Below are 16,122 nucleotides of genomic sequence, written 5' to 3' on the forward strand. Positions count from 1 at the left end.
ACATTGATAATCTCACTACACCCAAGGGGACATTGATAATCTCACTACACCCAAGGTGACATTGATGATGTCACTACACCTAAGGAAACATTGATAATCTCACTACACCCAAGGGGACATTGATAATCTCACTACACCCAAGGGGACATAGATAATCTCACTACACCCAAGGGGACATTGATATTCTCACTACACCCAAGGGGACATAGATATTCTCACTACACCCAAGGAAACATTGATATTCTCACTACACCCAAGGAGACATTGATAATCTCACTACACCCAAGGGGACATTGATAATCTCACTACACCCAAGGGGACAAATGACTGAGCTGACAGACTCACCCCTTGGTCAGACTCCACCATACCACAGTACCTGTCCACTGTCTTACAGTGGCCTTTGTCCTTGTGGAGATAGTGACAGGACTTACCACTGAAATATGGAAGCCATTAGGATGTTATACAAAACACTTAATATATACCGTAGCCTGGGAAGCTTTTGTCCTACCCCAGTAAAATCCATCATCACCCGGTGTTATTTTGCCTTTCTTTGTATTATTGTTAGTTATTTTGTGTCCTTATATTCGCTATTATGATGAAAGTTTAAAAGCGACTTCTCAGTATACATTATTAATACACCATTTCTGATATCCAGACATTACCATGCAGACATGAATTAAGCTACTTACTACTGGTACTTTGGTTAGACAAGCATTGGTCATATTAGTAACTACAGTGAGTGGCCTTGACCTGATAAGGTTCATTGTTTTTACATTTATAAAAATACATTTTAAATATATGTATACAAGCTTATCATTTTGAAATTGATGGAACATGAAATAGCTTTGACACTAGTCCCTTTCCTATTTTTAACAACACTAACTTTGACCTTCACCTAAAGGCCTGTTTACCTACTGCATATCTACTTAAAGTGCATTGCAAATTTCTGAAATTTTAGACTTCTGGATTCTGAGATAATCGATATCTCTATAAATGAAAGTGTGGACAAACAGACAGGAAGACTGATGGACAATGACTTTACAATAGTACACCCTAATCTTTGATGGGGGGCCCTTAACATTTATAACAATTTATAAAGTACATATATTATTGTTTCTTTTAAAACAAGGCAAAGTATTGCAAGGCAATCCATAGTCCCCCACTGGTAATGATTTCTATACTTACAAACAGTACACTTATGTCAGGATGTACCTACTGTTAGGAAAGAATCCTGATACATACTTCTTGCACTCCTCCATCCATAGATGTCCTTGTACACCAAATCTGGTTACTCCAGGTGAAATAATATAGAAGATATGTCCCAGACAAACCTCTCGAAAATTGGAAGGATGGAAGGATAGAGTGCAAACCTAATAGTACCCCCCAGGAACTGGTTGGAGACTAATTAGCATGCTTGCTAGAATGAGAATAAGCATTTGAATGATTTAACACACAAGCTATCTAACCTGAGGGACACACGCTATCTAACCTGTGGGACACAAGCTTTCATACCTGAGGGACACAAGCTATCTTACCTGAAGGACACAAGCTATCATACCTGAGGGACACAAGCTATATTACCTGTGGGACACAAGTTATCATACCTGTGGGACACAAGCTATCTTACCTGAGGGATACAAGCTATCTTACCTGAGGGATACAAGCTATCATACTTGTTGGACATAAGCTATCTTACCTGTGGAACACAAGCTATCTTACCTGAGGGACACAAGCCATCTTACCTGTGGGACACAAGCTATCATACCTGAGGGACACAAGCTATCTTACCTGTGGGACACAAGCTATCATACCTGAGGGACCCAAGCTATCTTACATGTAGGACACAAGCTATCTTACCTTTTGGACACAAGCTATCTTACCTGAGGGACACAAGCTATCTTACCTGTTGGACACAAGCTATCATACCTGAGGGACCCAAGCTATCTTACATGTGGGACACAAGCTATCTTACCTGAGGGACACAAGCTATCTTACCTGAGGGATACAAGCTATCTCACGTTTGGGACACAAACAGTCATCACATGGCCATGCTGTGTTAGTACTAGGATGTTAACACACAATCACCTCTAACTACAGGATGTGATTTATTTGACCTCTATGAACATGCTGGGCTGGTCTGGGTCCCTAGGACTGAAATAATTTCGGTTGTATTTAACATGCTGCATTCCTTTAAATTTCTAAGTGAGGACATTTAACTGGGGCAGTGTTCATCACCAAAATAAGCTGTTGCAGATATGTAATTCAATGTGTACAATTACGTGCTAGTCTGTAGGTCAATTTTTGAAATTTATACAAGCTAGACTTATATTTCCATAGTAAATATTTAAAACGGTAACTAGCCCTGACATAAAATTTACTAGCTCAAGACATCTTATAGTGGAATTGTATAACCCTAAGTATAAGAAAATACGAGTTCAAGTTTCTAGTTTATTCAGCTAAATTTAAGTTAATAAAATAATCAGAGAAAGGATAATATCAACATACATGACAATCAGCTATTTAGTTTCTTGGTTGACTTACTTTCCAGTCTTACAGAAGAACCTTGAATCTCTCTGACAACTCTCATGGAACCCAAATTTACATCCAGTATCTGTTTGGAAAAAAATAGTTAACTGACTTTTAAAGGATATGGAAACATGATTTGGCAAACAAAACCTAGATGAAATTCCTAAAAAGCTTTCTTGCTTTGATGCATATAAACATCTCATAACTGACCTCAGGCATGTGTTGTTCTAGAAAACCCAGTCCTTTATAGTCTTATAATTTATTTATTTATTACTGTTACATGCCAGCTTTTAATATTTATGGGGGAGATTTTGCCTGACCCAGATTTTTAATCCAATACTTAGTTTTAAAATAGGTATTTAACTGAAAATGCTATTATATGATGATTATTATACTTGGCTGCTGTCTCTCTATACAGCTTCAAACCATAGAAAGGTACTAACAAAAACATCTCGCTGTTAAACCGTATGTCTAGACAGTATGTTTATACTGTATGTCTAGATAGTATGTTTACACCGTATGTCTAGATAGTATGTTTATACAGTATGTCTAGACAATATGTTTATACCGTATGTCTAGACAGTATGTTTATACTGTATGTCTAGATAGTATGTTTATACTGTATGTCTAGACAGTATGTTTATACCGTATGTCTAGATAGTATGTTTATACAGTATGTCTAGACAGTATGTTTATACCGTATGTCTAGACAGTATGTTTATACTGTATGTCTAGATAGTATGTTTATACCGTATGTCTAGACAGTATGTTTATACAGTATGTCTAGATAGTATGTTTATACCGTATGTCTAGACAGTATGTTTATACCGTATGTCTAGATAGTATGTTTATACCGTATGTCTAGACAGTATGTTTATACCGTATGTCTAGATAGTATGTTTATACCGTATGTCTAGACAGTATGTTTATACCGTATGTCTAGATAGTATGTTTATACCGTATGTCTAGACAGTATGTTTATACCGTATGTCTAGATAGTATGTTTATACCGTATGTCTAGACAGTATGTTTATACCGTATGTCTAGATAGTATGTTTATACCGTATGTCTAGACAGTATGTTTATACCGTATGTCTAGATAGTATGTTTATACCGTATGTCTAGACAGTATGTTTATACCGTATGTCTAGATAGTATGTTTATACCGTATGTCTAGACAGTATGTTTATACCGTATGTCTAGATAGTATGTTTATACCGTATGTCTAGACAGTATGTTTATACCGTATGTCTAGATAGTATGTTTATACCGTATGTCTAGACAGTATGTTTATACCGTATGTCTAGATAGTATGTTTATACCGTATGTCTAGACAGTATGTTTATACCGTATGTCTAGATAGTATGTTTATACCGTATGTCTAGACAGTATGTTTATACCGTATGTCTAGATAGTATGTTTATACCGTATGTCTAGACAGTATGTTTATACCGTATGTCTAGATAGTATGTTTATACCGTATGTCTAGACAGTATGTTTATACCGTATGTCTAGATAGTATGTTTATACCGTATGTCTAGACAGTATGTTTATACCGTATGTCTAGATAGTATGTTTATACCGTATGTCTAGACAGTATGTTTATACCGTATGTCTAGATAGTATGTTTATACCGTATGTCTAGACAGTATGTTTATACCGTATGTCTAGATAGTATGTTTATACCGTATGTCTAGACAGTATGTTTATACCGTATGTCTAGATAGTATGTTTATACCGTATGTCTAGACAGTATGTTTATACCGTATGTCTAGATAGTATGTTTATACCGTATGTCTAGACAGTATGTTTATACCGTATGTCTAGATAGTATGTTTATACCGTATGTCTAGACAGTATGTTTATACCGTATGTCTAGATAGTATGTTTATACCGTATGTCTAGACAGTATGTTTATACCGTATGTCTAGATAGTATGTTTATACCGTATGTCTAGACAGTATGTTTATACCGTATGTCTAGATAGTATGTTTATACCGTATGTCTAGACAGTATGTTTATACCGTATGTCTAGATAGTATGTTTATACCGTATGTCTAGACAGTATGTTTATACCGTATGTCTAGATAGTATGTTTATACCGTATGTCTAGACAGTATGTTTATACCGTATGTCTAATTATTATGTTTATACCGTATGTCTAGTTAGTATGTTTATACCGTATGTCAAGACAGTATGTTTATACAGTATGTCTAGACAGTATGTTTATACTGTATGTCTAGACAGTATGTTTATACAGTATGGCTAGACAGTATGTTTATACTGTATGTCTAGACAGTATGTTTATACAGTATGTCTAGACAGTATGTTTATACTGTATGTCTAGATAGTATGTTTATACAATATGTCTAGACAGTATGTTTATACCGTATGTCTAATTATTATGTTTATACTGTATGTCTAGTTAGTATGTTTATACCGTATGTCAAGACAGTATGTTTATACAGTATGTCTAGACAGTATGTTTATACCGTATGTCTAGTTAGTATGTTTATACTGTATGTCTAGACAGTATGTTTATACAGTATGTCTAAACATGCAGAGAGGCAGTCAATGCTATAAGTTGCTTTTCCGTGGACTATTCCATTATTAAGGAACAAAATACCTCAGATACAGAAACAAACCTCGGATTGTGGACCAACACTAATGTCAATTTACCAAGATAATTTCAAATGGATCAAAAACGTATAAACTAGAAGACTTTATATGTGTTTAATATTACTATTAGTGATATAAACTTCATACATGGAAAGACTGAATCATTATTTAAAACAATACTGATTTTTTCCCGTAATATTGCCAATGAGATTATTTTCTGTACAGGATGTATTTATAGTCATTATGTTCATAAATACACAGGCAAAATCAGATGAAGAAAACAGGTTTTGCTTTTTATCAGGTTAAAGATTTATATTTTCAAGAGCTTTTATGGGCAGTAGAAATTAAGAATGAAAGTTTTTCCACTTTTGAGAAAAGCAGAGAAAAATTAACCATCAGTATACAGTTTAAAAACATAAATACAACAATCCATTTGAGTGTGCTAATTTGACCTTTTCCCCAAAGATATTGTCCTGCTTGATCATAGTCCACCTTGTACCATCCAGTGTCCTCAAAGAATGCCAAGGTCAAAGGGTCAACCACTGTTTGATGAGCCTGGGAATATAACAATTACATTGTCCATATAGGGTATATAAATCTAAAACCTGAACATAAAATGTAACATGAATTAGCAGAAATTTAATTCAGTGTTTAGATACACAAGAGGCCTAGAGTGCCTGTATATGTTGCTGACCTGGATGTCTAAACAATCATGACAACTTATAAATAGTACCATGCAAACATTTTCCCATTTCGGGGTCTACTTCTCATTATCAAGGAGGACAACATCCAGTATTTATATAATATTTGATTTCCTCATTCAAAGGAAATTTCACAGGGAGGGGATTCATATGTTTTTCTTATACAACATTACATTACATGTTCCCAAGAAAGCAGCACACCAAATCTCATTAAATACTTGGAGTCATTCAGACCATATATGAGGAGAATAAACTGATGAAGGACTGATGACAGTCCCTTAGACAAAGTAAGCTTTATATAATGAAACAAGGTGAACCCTGTACTCACCATTCCTAACTTTGGGGCCATGATAGAACCATACATCAACTTCTGACTCCAGTGGGATGATACCACACCGTTCTGTAATGTAAAACAGGATCTTTTTGTTACAAAGCAATGCACAGTGATAATGGTTTATAGGGTAACAATGAGCGATGTTTAATATTATATTATGAAATATGAGATCTCTGACATCAACCAAACATGACAGAAAGATTTCGGAAAATTTCCTGTCATTTTCTTTTTGTTTTCATATAAAGAGATCCTTTTAAAGTGCACCCTGAAAGAAAATAGAAATGAACATATTATTATTTTTTATGATCTAAACACAAAATTGTTAAACCCCGTATAAAAATCGGTCATCCCAATACTGAGACGTTGACGTGTTAATTGTACGATTTTCACCTGTCCTTCTTCTACTAATTAGCATAATCGTAACTCGCAGTGATTTGGCCCCTTTCGGCTGTGACGTCCCCAGTTCAACGCCTGTAGCGGTCACCATCGAAGGAATAGGCGATTATCAAGAACAGCCATGGTTATATAGCATCAGATTGCGAATTAATATTTCTTTAGTTTTGAGGAATCAGATTATGCTGAAGTTAAACATTATGTAGATGGTATCCAGCCATATAAAATTTGCCAGAATTTCCAGACACCAAACCAAACTGATCTCGAAACCAAACTGACGACTCTGAATAGGGTAAAATAGACTGGTAGCATTGCATGTCCTGATCCTAAGCACTGATGAGAATTTTTTCCAATGAACGAGTTTGAGGGAAATTAAACAAAAATAGTCTCAATGTTGTCGATCAAAGATATTTCTTAATTTTAGCTGGAAAGTCATTTTCTTTACTCCACACAGAGACGTATATACTTTATATGTCTCTGCTCAACTACAGTGAGAACTTATCCGATCATGTCGTCATTGAACAGCACTACATCGTGACCAGTTATATTTATATTGAAATAAAGGTATATGTACGGAAATATATCAGTGAAAATGTTTACAAAATAACTTCAACGTTGGTGTCTGCTGTTTTTAAATGTCAATATTTTTAGTATCACCGTATAATGACAAATCGACGACATTGTTTCTTCCTTATGTTAGGACGACATTTCAAACATTTAATTGTATACAATACAGTACCTTATATATATATATATATATGCGATGCTAAATTAGATCACAGACTTTTATGATCTAATTCCGTGATTACATTTATCTCGATAATATAATTGAATTATGAGATTAAAACATTTTTTGTTTCTCCGTATACATGTAGCATACGTAAGTTATAATTTAACATCTTGGTTAAATAATGAAAATCATCTTGATCCACTCCCTTAGCATACTTGGGTATGAAATTTGTGTACAGGTAAATAACACTAAACACCTGTGTCCAGTGCTGACAGCAGGAGGCCCAAGTCACGCCTTTATTCCTGTGTACAGGTATGACATCAAAGGAATGCATGTCAGCAGGTGGGCAAGGGGGTTCTTGAAGTAAGTATGAAAATTGGTGTAGATTATGTGTCTTCCAATTTTCAATTTAACAACAATGTCCTCAGGTAAGATAACAGGGAAATGTATAAGCAGAGACGTAGATATTAGTACTGTCACAGAGTCACATTATATGCAAGCCACGATCAGTACAACTGCATCACTCGACAGATGAAAGTCAGAAACGTGCCAATTAATACTGGACCATGCTATATATCTGATCAGGTGGTTCATTGATAAATAACTAATCTTTCTGAGACTTGAACGGACAGGTTCTCCGTCTGCAATACTCTTAGAAGTGGTGTGTATATTTATTATGTGCTAAATTCCTTGGATTGCATACAGAATAAAAACGTTTCAAGTTTTATGACTGGGAGTGAAAAAAACACGGGTTGCGCTGCTCATTTTGAGAATTAATTATTGTACCGGTGCATTATTTTGTCAATTCCAATCGTATATCTACATATTGTAAAAAAAGGGGTGGGGTGTGCCACAGACGTATATATTATATTCTCTGGGTGCGCCTACGTTAATTTGACTCAATTTTTAATCATTGTTTTGTGTTTTATATATGTGTTTATCAAATTTTCTAAAGATCGATTAAATAATAAGAAGTATATTATTTACAGTCACTAGATTTAAACCACTTATGTAAACAAGAGGTCCATTGGACCTGTATAGCTCACCTGGTTTTAGTCATTACAACTGACTGCATTACTACATCTTTATATGAAATTTAAGGGGTCAAATCAACCTCCTTCAACTAGAACACTGACAGTCATTCAGGGCCCCGTCTTGTGGCAATAATCCCCCACAATCATCAAGAAACAACCTGCCAATATAGCTGAGCTTGACATTTGACATTTGGACTTCAAAAAGAATCACAATGAAGCAAAATATACATTTTACATGTACTATGATGTGAGTCTTGTTTCCTTCCACCTCCATATTTGCTGGGCTAACAGAAATGTAAATACTGGTGCAATACTCATTTGTTAGCTTTGATTTGTTTTATTTCACCTTATATACCTCCTCCATCAAGAGCCAGGGTCAAAGTCAGAGATTCACTTTATCTTTGACCTTTAGACCCAAATGACATTGACCATTAACCCAGTGACCTTGATCTTTGGTCAGTTGACTTATTCTTTAATTCCGACCAACTTTGCTTCATAATATCATAACAAAATGTTCATCAGTGAAAAATACAAAACTTGACCTTGACCCTTTGGACACCGTAACCTGGACCTAAGGTCAGTTGACTCTGTGCTAAATTCTGAACAAGTTGCTTCATAATGTCATAACAAAATGTTCATCAGTGAAAAGATACAAAATTTGATCTTGACCTTTGACCCAGTGACCTGGCCCTTTGGTCAAATGACTCCTTGTTTAATTCCCACAAACATTGCTTCAAAGTGTCAAAATGAAATGTTCGCCAGCAAACAAATACTAAATTTTACCTTGACCTTTGACCGAGTGACCTTGACCTTAAGTCATTTGACTCCTTGTTTAATTCTGAGCAACATTGCTTCAAAGTGTCATATCAAAATGTTCACCAGTGAAAAGATACAAAATTTAACCTTGACCTTTGACCCTATGACCTTGACATTTAGTCAGGTTGACTCCTTGTTTAATTCTGATCAACTTTGCTTCATCATGTCATAACAAAATGTTCATCAGTGAAAATATGCAAAATTTGACCTTGACCTTTGAATCTTATGACCTTGACCGTTGACCTTGACTTTTTAGCTCAGTGTGTATTTTTGTGAACTGAACATCTTGACCAAGTTTCATATACATCGGTCAATAAATACCAAAGTTATCAGCCAGGAACAAAATTTGTGGACGGACAGACAGACAGACATAGTGATTACTATAGGGCACCCATATCTCTGATACAGGGTCCTAATTAAGAAATGATTGTTTCTCCTCAACAATGTTTTTTAACCAAGTTTTGTACAATCCACTCAGGCAATTAAGGGGTATTAGCGTCTTATAGCAAAATATTAGATAATTTTCCTCTTTGGGGCCCGGCCTTCCTAGCCCTAGGGGTCAAACCAGCCTCATTTATTTAGGAAATGATTGCCCTCCCCTAATGAAGTTTCAGAGCAAATTTTGTTAAAATCCTCTCTGGTTTTTAGGAAATGCATTTTAAAGCAAAATTTTAGCTAAGTTCCCCTTCAGGGCCCTGCCCCCTGGCCTAAGGGGTTGAACCACCCTCATTTATTTAAGAAATGATTGCCCTTTCCTACTGATGCTTCAGACTAAATTTGGTTGAAATCCTCTCTGGTGTTTAGTAGGAGATGCGTTTTAAAGCAAATTTAGTTAAGTTCCCCTTCAGGGCCCTGCTCCCCTGGCCTCAGGGGTCGAACAACCCTCATTTATTTAAGAAACGATTGCCTGTCCCTACTGATGCTTCAGTCCAAATTTGGATGAAATCCTTTTTGGCGTTTAGGAGAAGATTGGTTTTAAAGAAAAAGTTGACAACAGACAGCGACGGACGCTGCGCCATGGCATAAGCTCACTATGGTCCTTCGGACCAGGTGAGCTAAAAACACATATTCATTTAGATAGCATCCAACACACTGTTTGCCTCCTCAGGAGGAACTCATTTCATCATTAAAACTGAAAAAAAAATTCATTTATATGTATGTAGTCTTTAAATATTATCTACACAAGTAAGTGACGATGGAATATATCATATAATTAGCTAAAAATCTCACATAACGAACGCACGGTCGAAGCTTCCCGGTATATTCCTATAGGGCTGTTTTGACAGCGTTGAACTTGTGATGTCACAGATGTGGGCTACCCATATCGAGGCAATCGCCGCTGAGCCAAAGGTGTGTTTTTCATATAAATCACAATATCTCGGAAACGGAGTCAACTACGACTTTCACACTTTCATAGTCTTTTATTGTATAATATGAAGTATTTTCATAGCAAAACGTTCAGGGTACACTTTAAAGCCTATATTGATATGAATTCCCTGTATCTACTGATGAATTGTCAACAAGAGGACCAGAGGGCCTGTATCACTCATCCGAATATTAAAACAATCATGGCAAAATATTCTCAGTAAAATATTATACTTCACATTTGTTATGTAAAAACCACACACAAATGTAATGGTAACACCTTGAATCCCCCTATACATTGTAATGGTAACACCTTGAATCCCCCTATACATTGTAATGGTAACACCTTGAATCCCCCTATACATTGTAATGGTAACACCTTGAATCCCCCTATACATTGTAATGGTAACACCTTGAATCCCCCTATACATTGTAATGGTAACACCTTGAATCCCCCTATACATTGTAATGGTAACACCTTGAATCCCCCTATACATTGTAATGGTAACACCTTGAATCCCCCTATACATTGTAATGGTAACACCTTGAATCCCCCTATACATTGTAATAGTAACACCTTGAATCCCCCTATACATTGTAATGGTAACACCTTGAATCCCCCTATACATTGTAATGGTAACACCTTGAATCCCCCTATACATTGTAATGGTAACACCTTGAATCCCCCTATACATTGTACTACATCAATATGCACAACCAACAAACTATACTTTTCTGAAAGTTGACTTAACCCTTAAGGTGGACAATGCCTATTTTAGTCTATAAATCCTACCTCCACATGCAGCGGTCCCCCAAACCTCTCCTCAGTAAGACAGCCAAAGTGTTCCTGAGCATGTCGTATGACAGACGAGGTGACGAGACGTGTCACACCGTAGATCTCTCGTACCACTCTCGACATACGCCGGGGACAGTTTCCTTCAACTGTAACAAGCACAGGAATTTATATTTATTTAGATTTATAATCCACACTGCAGAAAACATTCTACTGTACTTGTAACTAAATTTGTTGGTACAAATTAGTTTATATTTACCGTATTTTCCTGTGAAAAGCCATGTCATTTTCCCTCTTTTGACCCTCCACTACGAAAAAGGTTAACTGTTGTGTTGTAATTTTAATCTGTGTTTTCAATTATGTTAATATCTTCTTAACAGGGATGAACTACCTATGAAAAAACAAAAGCGTGTTTCAGGTATTGGAGAAAGCGCTGAACAGACAATAAAAGAGAATTTTATTTACCTGAGTGAGAACAGTCCCTGAACTTGTCAAACAAGCCTTTGGAGAACCCTAGGGCATGGAACAGCTCATGGACGACACTCTAAAAAGGTTAAATAAGAAAAACATCCTGAAGATATATGCTTCGTACCTTACAAATGTATCTCCTTTTCCAAAATATTTCACATTTAGAAGTTTATTGAATATGTAATATGCATAGTAATTTTGACTTGGTTTATCTGTAGACATACATGTATTTGAAAGGTACACAGGAATAGATGACAAGTTTGAACGGTACACAAGAACTGATGACAAGTTTGAACTGTATACAAGAATAGATTACAAGTTTGAATTGTATACAAGAATAGATGACAAGTTGGAAAGGTACACAATAATAGATGACAAGTTTGGCCTTGGTAAGCATGGTCTTTACTTCCTCCTGGAGCGCCAGAGACTTTTCTGGATCCCCCTGTGGAGGAAAAAAGATTGGCTCTGATGCTAAGGGCAGATCCCGCACTAGCGGAATGCCATTTCATCAGATTTTATTGACTTTATATATGTCAATTGGATTGGACATCAGGCTAAGCCTATTTAAGTCCTTTCCAAACTTATTTACAAACATTACATATATTCTGTCATAACAATCCAATTAAACAGTGCAGGGGAGATAACTCCAATTTAGCTTGTGAAATGAACATCTTACAACTTTTGATTAATCATTTTCTGTTTATGTTTTAGATATTAACAATTAAATAAATTATGTATATTTATTGACAACCCATCCTACATAAAATCCAAGGGATACAGCGGAATGCCTAACCCCTCCTTGACCACAGACAAGGCCCATGCATCTTCCGTAATTTCCTTTCACTCTGGAAGGAAAGCGAAAAGACGACCCCACAGGAAGATCTGGTCGAGACAAATCGAGACCTTGCCAGGCAAGAGAACCAGAAAGAACAGGCCCGGCACCAAGACTGTCCCCACCGACACAACCACCAGGAATGCCGGGATCACTGACAGTCAGTGACCGGCGGCCGGTAGTCCCTACCCGAAGGCAAGTGCGAAAGCTTACAGGCGTTCCCGGCCAATTCGACCCTGGGCTGTGCCAAGCCAGGGTCGGGCTGCCCCTCCCCTACACCAGGGAATTCCTGAACAGGAAGGGCTACCCCCTGCTCACGAGAGGGATTCACCGAAGCGAGACCCCCCCGAGACAGGAACAGAGACAGTACCACCAGACCCCAGAGAGCTGGTGGCACCACCCCTACCTCCCAGCTTCCCTCGCTTACCGGAAGAAGCAGACAAATCTATCTTACGGCAAGCTGAGGGTCACTCGGGAACAATGAAGGGCTTGTCCTGAGATTCAGTCTGTGAACAAAGTTCACAAGGCGAAACCTCACTGCATGGACGACACTGGGGACAAGCATCATAAGGGTCCCGTTCCCCGAAGAAATGGGAACACCCATGAGCTGTCCCTCGTCGCTGTCCCGACCGAGACATACCCTCCAAAGCGAAAGTAAACTAAGTTTACAAGCAGACAAACACGGGAGAATATAATAAACAACGATAGTAGAAACGTACACAACGTAGAAAGAATTTCACCCGTAATATAAATCTGAAACGGTGAAATAAATAATGTTTGCCGAAACAAACTGCCACTGAACTTAACAGAGGTCGGAAATTTACACACAATAATGGCGGACCACGTGGCACACCACCAGCACAGGTGGAGCAATAAAACCGGTCGAAACAGGCACAAAAATAATTTTCAACAACAAATAATTGTAGTAAAAACAAACACAAAGCGTTATGTGAACTATGAAACATCAGCAACAGTAAACAGGAACATTGTCAACAACTCAAGGCCATTACTCATCCCAGGATACAAACAGGAAGCATACAAGAACTCCTTCTTCATCAAAACATCTCTTGATTGGAACCCACTGGATGATAAAGTAGTGTGCACAGAAAGCGTAGACGGATTTAGATCAGCCCTTTTAAGGAACACCCAAGAATAAGTAACATATTCTTTCTCTCCCGTCATGTCATGCCATTATTGGTAACTACGCATATACAATGTAAATGTAAAAGGAAGATAGCCCCTACCTCACTCAGAATACGTTACCATGTACCCCTTTTCCTGTGTCATGTTTGTAGCTCTGATGAGGTAGGGACAGAAGTTGATGTAGCCTGCGATTGGGGGAGAGATACTTTTTTACCAGGGTATATGTTACCATGTACACTTTTTCCTGTGTCATGTTTGTAGCTCTGATGAGGTAGGGACAGAAGTTGATGTAGCCTGCGATTGGGCGATCATACTGGTCCAGTTGACAGTAGCCAGAGTATGCCAGTGTAATGTGATTCTACAACAGATTATAATAGATTGGCTTTAGTGGGCTATATAAAAGTTGTATATATCATTACCCAGCCTGGAGTAAGTGGGCGATGTGTAGGGGGTACCATTTTATTTTTTCATCAGCTCCGAGTAAAATTGATAAGTCTTTACTACACATACTACATTCAAGAAAATAAATCTACATGTTTAAATCTGGACATCACATGGGCATATATTCATCCACAGAATTTACATATTTACTGCCTCAGCTACATTGTACTTCAACAGCCTGCTGGTACCTCGGGCTCAACCCTCGCCCCCTATAAATCTTACTGACCCTGTACGGTTCTGTAGAGGGTCAGTAACTGACTATATAACTAATAATAGTCAGTAGTGTCGGTAAAGCTGGTTTTCCACACTTTATCAGAATTTACATAATTCTACATTAAGAGTACATGTACTAGTAAGACTTACATTTCTCTGATAACAAGTCCTTGTTGTCTTTGCTGTGATATAAAGCACTGTGTCTGCATTAGGGACACCTTCACCAGGAGGAAACAACTCCTTCCCTGGCATACTCTCGTTGTTAGCCCTCCATACCCATAGGGAACCGAGGTGTTCCTCTGGAATCTGTAAAATAAAGTCATCAAAACCACAACCAGTCAGTTACTGTTAGTCAAAAACCACAACCAGTCAATTACTGTTAGTCAAAACCACAACCAGTCAATTACTATTAGTCAAAAACCACAACCAGTCAATTACTGTTAGTCAAAAAAAACACAACCAGTCAGTTACTCACAATAAAAAAACACAACCATCAATTCCTGGTAGTCAAAAACCACAACCAGGCAATAACTGTTAGTCAAAAACCACAACCAGCCAATTACTATTAGTCAAAAACCACAACCAGTCAATTACTGGTTGTCAAAAAACCCACAACCAGTCAATTACTGTTAGTAAAAAACCACAACCAGTCAATTACTGGAAGTCGAAAACCACAACCAGTCAGTTCCTGGTAGTCAAAACCACAACAAGTCAGTTCCTGGTAGTCAAAAACCACAACCAGTCATTTACTGTTAGTCAAAAACCGCAACCAGTCAATTACTGTTAGTCAAAACGCCAACCAGTCAATTACTGTTAGTCGAAAACCACAACCAATCAGTACGTTACTCATAGTAAAAAAACACAACCAGTCAATTACTGGTAGCCAAAAACCACAACCAGTCATTTACTGTTAGTCAAAACCCCAACCAGTCAATTACTGTTAGTCAAAAACCGTAACCAGTCAATTACTGTTAGTCAAAAAAAACACAACCAGTCAGTTACTCACAATAAAAAAACACAACCATCAATTCCTGGTAGTCAAAAACCACAACCAGTCAGTTCCTGGTAGTCAAAAACCACAACCAGGCAATAACTGTTAGTCAAAAACCACAACCAGTCTATTGCTGGTAGTCAAAAACCACAACCAGGCAATAACTGTTAGTCAAAAACCACAACCAGACAATTACTGTTAGTCAAAACCACAACCAGTCAATTACTATTAGTCAAAACCCACAACCAGTCAATTACTGTTAGTAAAAAATCACAACCAGTCAATTACTGGTAGCCAAAAACCACAACCAGTCATTTACTGTTAGTCAAAACCCCAACCAGGCAATTACTGTTAGTCAAAACCACCACCAGTCAATTACTATTAGTCAAACACCACAACCAGTCAATTACTGTTAGTAAAAAACCACAACCAGTCAATTACTTGTAGTCAAAAACCATAACCAGTCAATTACTGGTAGTCAAAAACCATAACCAGTCAATTACTGTTAGTAAAAAACCACAACCAGTCAGTTACTGTTAGTCAAAAACCACAACCAGTCAATTACTGTTAGTCAAAAAAAACACAACCAGTCAGTTACTCATAATAAAAAAACACAACCATCAATTACTGGTAGTCAAAAACCACAACCAGTCAATTACTGGTAGTCAAAAACCACAACCAGTCAATAACTGTTAGTCAAAAACCACAACCAGTCAATTACTG

General features: G+C 37.2%; 1 protein-coding gene across 2 annotated transcripts in view; it reads right to left on the bottom strand.

Annotated features, from left to right (window-relative positions):
* Positions 1-14,852, bottom strand: part of LOC110455943 (leishmanolysin homolog) — a 24,688-nt gene extending 9,836 nt beyond the window's left edge. Inside the window, exons 1-9 of one of the 2 annotated variants that reach the window (XM_021506412.1) lie at positions 14,559-14,852; positions 13,984-14,112; positions 12,141-12,221; positions 11,777-11,855; positions 11,312-11,460; positions 6,175-6,246; positions 5,598-5,700; positions 2,542-2,611; positions 346-433 (exon numbers count right to left, since the gene is read on the bottom strand). In XM_021506412.1, the coding sequence (XP_021362087.1) occupies positions 346-433; positions 2,542-2,611; positions 5,598-5,700; positions 6,175-6,246; positions 11,312-11,460; positions 11,777-11,855; positions 12,141-12,221; positions 13,984-14,112; positions 14,559-14,660 (873 nt within the window). In that variant the 5' untranslated portion in view covers positions 14,661-14,852. The remainder of the gene's footprint in view (positions 1-345; positions 434-2,541; positions 2,612-5,597; positions 5,701-6,174; positions 6,247-11,311; positions 11,461-11,776; positions 11,856-12,140; positions 12,222-13,983; positions 14,113-14,558) is intronic. The other variant, XM_021506413.1, reaches the window with a different exon arrangement.
* Between the last annotated feature and the right edge of the window lie 1,270 nt (positions 14,853-16,122).

This window comes from Mizuhopecten yessoensis, unplaced genomic scaffold (genome assembly GCF_002113885.1).
Source record: "Mizuhopecten yessoensis strain PY_sf001 unplaced genomic scaffold, ASM211388v2 scaffold8427, whole genome shotgun sequence".
Classification (NCBI taxonomy): Eukaryota; Metazoa; Mollusca; class Bivalvia; order Pectinida; family Pectinidae; genus Mizuhopecten; species Mizuhopecten yessoensis.